General features: G+C 43.2%; 1 protein-coding gene across 1 annotated transcript in view; it reads right to left on the minus strand.

The window, feature by feature from the left end:
• Positions 1–10,263, minus strand: part of SNX16 (sorting nexin 16) — a 31,730-nt gene extending 21,467 nt beyond the window's left edge. Inside the window, exons 1-2 of the mRNA XM_074145612.1 lie at positions 10,202–10,263; positions 3,027–3,483 (exon numbers count right to left, since the gene is read on the minus strand). Of these exons, the coding sequence (XP_074001713.1) occupies positions 3,027–3,392 (366 nt within the window). The 5' untranslated portion in view covers positions 3,393–3,483; positions 10,202–10,263. The remainder of the gene's footprint in view (positions 1–3,026; positions 3,484–10,201) is intronic.
• Between the last annotated feature and the right edge of the window lie 246 nt (positions 10,264–10,509).

Raw genomic sequence — 10,509 nt, forward strand, 5'->3', positions numbered from 1 at the left:
GAAAATATTACGTAGTATCTAGGAAAGAAGGGTTCTTATGTCACCAACCTTACTTTTTCCAATATAAGGAAAAAAAGGCTCTGCAATTGTACCAGGTTAGCTTTCACAGTCTAGGTGTTCTCTAGTTAAATAAAATACAAGGAAGAAAAAGATACTTTTGGAATCTTAGTGATAAAAAAACCCTTACAGGTATTTAACCAAATTCTAGTTAAAACATTTTCTAATCTGTTACTGAGTGAAATCTTTCCCACTATTTCACAGCAGGCCGTTTCAGCAATAAATGTATTTCTTGTTGCAGTCCCAGCATGCAATAACTGCAGTGACAGCCAACTTCTGTACATTTTGTATTCTATAATGTATTACGTTGCAGACAGTTACACAAGCCACAGATAACTACGGTGCAAACTGAAAGCGATTTTTCAGCAAGTATTTATCTACTTCTTTAACACAGAATTTCACTTTCAAGCAGCAGCATCTGTGGAAGTCCCGTACTGTAACAGAGGCAGTATTTCAGTCATTAACAAAAAGCTATTAGCTTTTAGAATTCATGCTGCAAGACATGCCTGTGAAGCCAGCATTAAAATGTAATTCTTCTGTCCTACATTTTCTGCATGAATGATCTCCAAATGTTTTAGCTTTCTTGTCATATCAAAAGTATAAACAGAGTTTTATTTCACAAAAATTTCATAAAGCAGAACTGCTATATAAAATTGTGAAGACTCTTTGCTGGTACACAGTAACACATGGAACAAGAAGCTTTGGAATATGCTTGCTGATTTACTTACTGATCAGTACCCTATCAAATTCTTTTATTCTACTAAAAGTTCTGCAAAGATATTGCTTACAAATGCACATATGAAAAAACCAAGCTAGTCTGACCCTCATTTTGAATGGTTTCCAAGTAAATATTAGAAAACTTTAAGAAAAAGTCTTTACAAATTATGGTTAAGGAGCGCAATCAGCTTATGATTACCAGCCAAGTAAAAAAAGAAAAAAAAAAAAAAAGGTCAACCTGAAGCAAACAATTTTGGTTTTCTTGCAAATGTTGAAAAATGTTCTGGGTTTGGTTCTTTTTCTTTTTAAGATTTGTAATTAGTAAACAAGAAAAACTGGATCATTACAAAACCAACTGTTAGTTCCTTCACACAAGGTTTTGGAAAAAAAACTGCAAATGAATTCAACAAATTCAAGTAATTCCAGTCAATCCTGAATTGCCTTATTCCACAAATACAAAATATTCAATGAAAATATGCCAATATTTAATAACAATCTCTAGCTGATTCAGCATCTCATTATCATTTCTAGTTTGCTTAAAAAAAACAAAAGCACTAGCTGAACATTCCAGGACTGCCAACTCATTTGAGACCAACTGCTTACAAACAGAGATGTTTTTCAGCCTAGGTTTCTTCTCCCATAAGCTTCAGAAGCACGTACTCCAACATGCATTAACATTTAACTCCTGACGTTAGTACATCACCCGGCTTAAACAACTCGGATTCATATTTTTGGGAACTCTGAGGTGTGCTAACAAACAGTAAAAAAACCTTCAGCAATTGAGTCTCCTCTCTTTTATGGACAATTTCAATTTACATTTCCACCGTCTTCCATCTCACTGACTTTGTGCTGCAGAAGCAACCAAAATTTCTAGGACTAATTACTTCCTGGTTTTAATGCACAATAGCAAGCTTATGTTCAACATGCAACTGAAAACAAACAGTTAATTATGTGCTTTCAGAAACACACAGAGCAACAAAAAGAGTGAATTCAGAAAGAGCAAAAATGCAGCCAAGCATTTTAATGGTGAAGAATGTTTCGTTTATACTGTAACCTGGCCTTCTCCATAAAAACACAACTTTGACTCCTTATTTTAACTGCATTTGGAGAACACCTTACACGCACACTGCAACATGCCTTGGCATATTTTCAGACTAACTTGTGTCAATATAACAATACTAGTAACTGCTTCAGTTTTGAAGGTATTATTTAAAAACAATCTTTTAATCTACATGTAAAAGAATTTCGGTTCTTCTTTTAAGCTACCATGCATGAAGATGTTAGAAACTGAAAAACTTAGACAAGGTATCATTCTCAAATAATTAAAAAGCAGCATTGTTTAATTCTTTTCATTGATTTTATTAGTCGTTGAACTGTTATAAGGGTGTTAGCTTCCACACTTTTCTGGGAAAACAGGAGAAAATAGGGAAATAGGAGCAGAAAAAAACATTTTCTGCTATTTCCTCCTTACCTATTTGTGATTAATGTTGCTCTCCTGAAGTAAGATGATTAATAAATAATTAGTAACAAACAACTCCCATCACTCCCACAAGCACTGCTGCCTCAAAGAAGTGTTTCAACCACATCCACAAAAACAAATGCACAAATGCCTTAATATATTTGTGGCATGTAAAAAAACTGAATTGGCAGCTACAGTATGTTTCGAGAAAAATCAATGCACATCAGTTAAGCTGGTGTTCTGTCATGAGATACCGCATATGTGAAATCTCACTCTGATGTTTTTGGAACAGATTTCCCTTTATTAGAAACTAAACCTAGCAACACAAGAAGCTGTAAACTACATTTGCGCTTTAATGCAGATGTTGTATGTTACTAATAACTGTAAAAGGCAAATATCAGGGTGTGTTTTACCATTCATTTCAAATAAAAGACTACATTTTATTTAAGATGTTTAACTACCCAGAACTTCTAGAAGTTCAATTTTTCAAGGAATTATAACTTTGCAAGGAATTCCTGACGTTTCCAGCAGAAATTGATACCTGAAGTAGAATGAAATCCTTTTGTTCCACTTTCCTGTAAGTGTGTAAGACTGCTTCTCAGTCTCAATTTTCCCACCTGTACAACAGGAACGATATTTTCCTGTCAGATGGCAGTACTTTGAAGCTAAACTGCTATTGGTAAACTACTCCAACATCCCCGAACAGCAAGATTAACTAATGAAAAAGAATGCAAAGTACATGAAATCATTATCTTGTCATTATAGGATGAACTATACTATCCCCAAAACTTACAGTGAATTTCGCCCTTTCCTCCATCACCTCATAGCCCAGTATAGTAGGTGTGGATGGTCGATCTTCCCAGCTCCTGGAATCTGTATTCTGCTCTATTTCGTCCATGGGCTGAGTACAGTATTCCATGGATGTATCCAGGCCTGTAAATTTAGTCCTAACAAGTGGACTGCTACACACAGATGACGTAGAACCAGTCTGGTCTGGCACACTCATCTTTTTAAAACTACCAACTGCAGAGTCCTCTAGCTGTCCTTTTGAGGAGCTGGAACTCGTCGAGATGCTCCCAAAAGAAGAACTTCTTTGGTTTCTGTTTGTAAAGCTGGATGATGAACTTCCAATAGGAACAGGAACGTATGGTGTTGCCATCCTTCATGAAAACAACCTCAGTTTTTGGTCCAGGAGTTTAAGGTTCATTCGCTGTACAAACCATGATTTCTCATCTTGTCAAGAACAGAACCTGTAGTGAAAGACAGAGAATGTTGTCATTTTTAAGTGAAAGCCACACTGAAATACTGCTTTGGAAGAATTTATAGCAGCACTGAGATATAGCAATATTGATGGTTAAATATTTTCACGAGGAATTTGGCTTCACATAAAAACTGCTTTACAATTGTATCTCTACAATTTGAGACAAGCTTTACAGGAGTTGTTTTTCAAAGCTATTAAAATGAAAGTTAAAGTAAGATTACAAACGAGAAAAATCGTTTTGTCCTTTGTGATTTAAGTGCTATTTTGTTTTATTGAAAATAAGTCAGCAATCTTTAGGCATATCTAAGAAGCTGTTGTAGAAACAGTACAAAGGCTTGTCCCAGAATTGCTTCTGTAAGATACCCAGAGCAGACTACATGAGCCACACAGGCATGCGACAACACGGATGACGTGAATCACAAGACAACACAGTAAACAACTTAGGTGAAAACATATTTGCATATATTACATATTCACTGAAGTATAATGGATCTGTTTTCAAAGCAAAATTTTTTTTTTCAAAATATTTTTTCAAAACAACTCTGTTGCATATAATGCTTTAGACATTCGTAACAACGTTGACTGGGCACATTTTCCGTAGCTTGAATAGGAGCAATTAAGTTTTACAAGCACGCCCATCAAAAGCAGTGCTGTAACAGCACCTAGTTTTCCCTTCCAGCAGATTAAAATGGGAAAATCAAGTTCAGCGAAGGAAGATAAACAAAAGATTTGTTTTGTGGTTTTTTTCTTCAAGAAAACCATTTCAAGCCAAAATTAATCTTTTGTGTGCACATTTCTAAAGAAAGCAAAAGAAAATTAAGACAGCACTATCAAACCGCCAAAAAAAGGCACCATCTCCTCATTTTAAGAAGGTTCCCAAAGAAGAGCTCTTACAAGATGCGAATTAGATGCCACCTCTTTGGATCAATAGGAAGCGAGTCACCACCTGTTTCACCCAAGAGTATCCCAATCAACCACGAGACTGCAGGTGCCTGTGAAACGGGAAACCATCGACCCAATTCACATCATATATATAATCGATCATCTGTGGGATAACTGCTGGAGGGGGCTTAGAAAATAGTTATATTCGCATTTTAAAACATTCCATTTTGAAACAAAAAGAGGCACAGCGTTGAAGAAACTTCCAGGCTGGAGTGCAGCTGACATGCAAGGAACGTGATCCACCGTGGTTCCCTACGCACATGCTGCAACCTTAGAGTCAGCAGAATCCAGGGTGACAAAACCCAGCATGGAAAGTTGGGTGGTGTGAAGATACCGTAGCCAAACTCTGGGCATCAGCGCAGGGAATGGGAACTTAGGGTACCATGAACACTGATAAACAGCATAGTTGTTACTCTGAGCCAGCAGTTTCTTATTTTTGTAAAAATCCTGTCCTTAGGTTGAACTTTGCTCATTATAATGTCGTTATAATACCAAAACACACCTCCAACCTAAAAGCTACCCGCCTCCAAGGTGCGACCACCCTTCAATGAGTCTGCGCTCTGAACTTCTGTTTGTCTATACCTTTAAATGCGAAGCGAGGACATTTTACACCAATCATAAAAAAGGTATGTATGACTTGAGTCACTCAAGCTCCTGCAAGGTAAAAAGTAGTATAAAGATGGCTTAAGAATGGAGGGATGTTAGGGAAGATACTATCATAGACAAGTCAGGATGACACCATCATGGACCTGGAGGGTCCTGGACAGGCTGGAGAGGTGGGCTCAAGTAAACCTCATGAGGTTCAACAAAAGCAAGTGCAGAGTTCTGCACCTAGGAAGAAACAATCCTCGCTATCAATACAGACTGGGGGATGAGGTATTAGAAAGCAGCCCTGAGGAAAGGGACTTGGGGGTGCTGATGGACGAGAAGCTGGACATGAGCAGGCAATGTGCTCTCGCAGCCCAGAAGGCCAATCACATCCTGGGCTGCATCAAAAGAAGTGCTGCCAGCAGATCCAGAGAGGTCATTCTGCCACTTTGCTCTGGTGAGACCTCACCTGGAGTACTGTGTGCAGGTCTGGAGCCCTCAATATAGAAAGGACATGGACCTGATAGAGAGGGTCCAGAGGAGGGCTGCTAAAATGATCAGGGGGTTGGAGAACCTCTGCTACGAGGACAGGCTGAGGGAGCTGGGGTTGTTCAGCCTGGAGAAGAGGAGGCTCCGGGGAGACCTCATAGCAACCTTCTAGCACCTGAGGGGGGCCTACAGGAAGGCTGGAGACAGTCTGTTTACAAAGGCCTGCAGTGACAGAACAAGGGGTAATGGCTTTAAACTGGAAAAAAGCAGATTTAGATTAGACATTAGGAATAAGTTCTTTACCATGAGGGTGGTGGAACACTGGAATAGGTTGCCAAGGGAAGTGGTTGAGGCTCCTTCCCTGGAGACATTCAAGGTAAGGCTCGACGAGGCCCTGGGAAACCTGGTCTAGTTGGGGGTGTCCCTGCTGACTGCGGGGGGGGTCGGACTAGATGACCTTTGAAGGTCCCTTCCGGCCCAGATGATTCTATGATTCTATGGACTATTGCTGACTTCTGGGAGCAGTCAACGGGCTGAGCCTCTCTTCTCCCCCCCCCGCCATAGGGACACCTATTGGGTGAGATCCATACACTTGTGGATGGAGTGCTTCCCTGGGGAACAGAAGTCTCTATAGAGGGTTGTTTTACGCTGCTATATTACTCGAGTTGTTTTACGCTGCTGTATTACTTGCACATGCTTTGCAGACAGTGTATTATCACCAGCAATCCAAAAGAACCTGCAATTCTGTTGCCTCAGTAAACTGCACAAAACATTAATCTGGCCGTGAGAGTTCTCATTGAATGCGACCAAACTCCTTAAATCTGGCTGTGCTAGTTCACTGAATGCGGCTAGACCGAAGGCGCATCACACTATTGTGCATCTGTAATTGTGATAGTTCAACACATTGAACGTGACCGGACCTGTAGTGCCAAATTAGGCATCACTCAGAATCTAAACCCAGCTGCCCCCAGCCCCTCTGATATCCGAGGACAAGCTGGAACGCAAGGGGGTTTATTTTCTGCTAAATTCCTTTTCACATTAACGCAACATCATCTACTGGAGCAAAACCCAAACGTGTTTCCTAATTACCAGGGTGAAGTGATGCTTTCACTCTCTTGTTCTAAATAAATCTTAGAGAACATGAATAAGGAAATGGATATGAAATGAACCAGCACCAACAAGAAAGACTAAAAAATGCTCTTGAAAGAATTCCTTGAGTGAAGGAAAAAAACCCCCAAACTTCCTCATCCTTTCAGCTAACAGGGAAACCTCCACACATTCTGTATGTCACAAAGCTCACGGAGCTTGATCAACGAGAACGATTTCAAACTGGCAGTGACTCCTTGGGAGCACCTCTGCCTCACCGTGGCGTGAGGCTGGACACTCGGCAGCGGAACTGTCAGTATCATAAACCCCTGCTGACCGACTTTGCTGGTCTGGTGCAGCATTTGGACTCTCCAGCAGCTTCTGCTGCAGCACAGTCCTGTGCTTGGTTGTGTGACTTAACCCCACGCATCAGACAGCTGGCCGGCTTCAGCCTCACATAACTTGAAAGAAGCAAGTCACACCTGTCTTGGGAGACAGGACATTCTCCTGGAGCTAGAATGAAATTTAAATCCCTTTTTCCACGTGTATCTCAGTAAGCCCATCTGTTTTCTCCCTCAAACAAACTCTGCAATAAATATTTTTAATAGAGGTAGAAATATCACGACACAAGTATTCTCTGCGGACTTTCTCTAGCAATATTCTCATCTGCATGAAACACTGAACAACGTTAACTCCTTTTTCACTCGCCGCTTTAGTGATTCTTCTATGTTACCAGCATAAGGAATTAAGAGCATCCCCTTAAAGAATGCCCCACCCAGCTCTGCTCCTGGCAAGTGAGAGATTAAATCCCTATAAACAGAAAAACCCAATTGAGTCCATGTTTCTATCAAATTGAAGGATCTGTAAATACAAAAAAAAAAAAAAAAAAGTGGTTGTTGTCTTCTACTGTGTAACTTTATGAAACTGAACCAGGAAAGAAAAGTAGGCCTGTAAATTCACCTGGGCGTTCAGGGAATTTTGAGAAGAAAAAAAGCCTGTGCTTTTCAGCACTTTTTGGAAAAAAAAAAAACCTCACAAAACCAAAAACCAACCACAAACCACCAAGACATTTTCACCAGTTACAATACTTATGAACAGTGTCTTTTCTAGAACTTCTTTCTTTAAAGTGAAATGCCAGTCAAGAACTTAACACACTTACTACTACTCTTAAATGCACGTGCATTAGTGAAAGGCTGTGGCTCTACGGGCAAGCAATACAGCTCAACAGCGCTTTACAAACGCATCCGTAAAGCACTACCCCACATCTACACTATAGATGCTTCAGCAGCTTTTATGTTAAACTAGCAGTAATTTGGCACTGACTGAATGCTTATTAGCAGCTGGACTGCGTTAGGTCTGCTCCCAGGGTACACTTTCTGGTTTAGTTTCTTTTGTACTCTGCAAGATGATCGCAATATCTGCTTCGAAAGGACATTCTTGACTCAATCTGACACAGTAAACATACCTATAGATAAATAAAAAGGGGCTCATACTACCAATGGTATACCCAGATTCCTGTAACTCTGAAGAGTAACAGGAACATCAGGTCAAGCGAGCAGAGAGCATGCCATGTCGTTTAATTTGATTTTTTGTGTGTGTGTCAAGAAAACAGAAAAAAGAAACCTACATATTACATTAGAATCTACCAGACTCATAAATACATATATATGTATGTAAATCCATCTTAAACTGTAAAGGTATCACAACTGCCAAATATCTAAAATAATTACGTGCTATGAATCACAACAGGGTTTAAAATCACATTAATTTGCGCTTTATAAAGGCTAAACATCAGAAAAAGGATACAACGCTCAAATGAGGGTCATAACCTTAGCACTCAAGCCTTTTTATGAATATAGAAGTTTACTGCCAATTCATGCAACAGAAGTAACAGAAAGAAATCTGATAAAACACTTTCAGACAAACCATATCACTCATTGCTTACACTGGTGCAGCAAGGAGGGAAGATTTAGGTACACACAGTCTTCTACTAACCAAGCTTCCCTGCAGACTGGTCTCATGTGTCACTGCATTAAACCAGGAGAATCATTGCACAACATCAATTTTCAGAACAAACAGATCGCTTACAGCACCTAAGAGATAATCCAGTCTCCACACTCTTCCCTGTCTAGATATTTGCTTTACTTTTTTATAAGAAATTTGTTTCCTCTTCAGAACCCATATTTAGTTTAGTTTGATTCCCAACTGTAAATTACAGTGAAATAAAGGAGAAGAGAACATTTGCTAGAAGTACTGAATGGCTAAATCTGAAATGGGATAGGACAGAGTCCCAGGAATCCTATCATCACATGCTACAAACCAGCATGACACTAACTTACCCTCCAGGGTGTTTACAACAGCCACCTCCCTTTTTGCAGGCAAAGCAAACAGGCTATAATAAAACCACTTAAAAAAGGGTTTGCCTTCAGCTTGCAGCTATCGCAGCTCCAAACCCTTTTAAGCTAATGGTTTGTATGTTTAGCGAGGAACATGTTAAGCCATACAATTCGAGGATAATAGATTAGAAACCAAACAATCCTTATTTAACAGTTCTAATTGGATTTAGAAGACTTTTAGCGATGCAATACTATTTGCGATGTGGATACGCAGGGTATGTCTCCGTTTGGACAATGCAGTTGGGCTGATCTCTGTTATTTAGGATTTCAGCCCCGCCACGGAATGCTTGCTGAAGAACTAGTGGGCTATTTAAGGAGACAATTTGCTGGGTTGGGACTTACAAAGCTTTTACAAAAGACTATCTTTTGGCCCCGACTTCACTCAAGTTACTTAACGACGTTGTTTCACCTGTTTCCGAACTCTAAATTAGGGCCTATTTATCAAACCACACACACACACACACGGGCACGGGGAGGGCAATCCTTGCCCTAAGGAGCCTGTCACCACATTGGAAACAACTCTGAAGGTGCCCCCCCCAGATATTCCACAGTGAGATGTGCTTACGTTGCCTACCTTTCCCTGCCACTTAACGGTACTGAAACCGAAACGAAACCCACACAAAACCCCGTACCGACCTCTCAGCATCCCGCCAGCCGCCGGTAGGGCCCTGGAGCGCTGGGGACCCGCCGCAGGCCCGCGGGGGGCCGCCAGGTGCGGAACTTCAGGAGCGGCCGCCCAGACAGCGGTACCGGAGGGGCCTGACAAACCTTGCCCGGTCGCAAGGCTTCGGACACCGGCGGAGGAACCACCCTTGAGGTGAGGAGGCGCCTTTCCACCCCCGCCCCGGGGAAGTGGAGCGCCGTCCCGCCCGAGCCGCACCGGGAGCGGGACCGGCCCCTGCCCTCGCCTCAGCTGCGGCCCAACCGCCCGCCAGCGGGGGCCGGCCCAACCGCCCGCCGGCGCCGCCGCCTCCGCACAGGTGGGCGGGAGATGCGCCACCGGCCGGCGCGGAGGCGGCGCGGGGGCCGGCCGTGACCGCCGCGGGACGGGCTGTGACGATGGGGCTCCGCGCTCCCCCCGGCCGCCCCAGCCCGAGCTCCGAGCCGCCTCCTTCCCTCCCTCATTCACCTCACCCCTTCCCGCCTGCCGGGCGGGCGGGCAAGCGAGGGGAGGAAAGGGGAGGGGAGGCGAGTAGCCCCACTCACCTGCTCGCCGCCGCGCTCGCCTCCCTCTGCCGCGCCACGGCGGGGACCGCCTCTCCCGCTCGGCCGACACCGCCCTCCCCCCCCGCCCTTCCTTGGCGTCGCGGTGCCCACTGGGACCTGTAGTTCCGCGGGGCTGAGAGGAGCGAGGGGGCGCCCTGAGGGCGGCTGGGCCGTCGTCGCTGCGGTGCGGCCCGAGCCGCCCGGGCGGCCTCGGGGCCTCCAGCCGCCGGGCAAACCGCGCAGGGGGAGTGGGCTCCCCGGCAGGGTCTGCCTGCCCCTGGGCCGGGAAGGGAAGGGAAGGGAAGCCG

This window comes from Numenius arquata, chromosome 3, assembly GCF_964106895.1.
Source record: "Numenius arquata chromosome 3, bNumArq3.hap1.1, whole genome shotgun sequence".
Lineage (NCBI taxonomy): Eukaryota > Metazoa > Chordata > Aves > Charadriiformes > Scolopacidae > Numenius > Numenius arquata.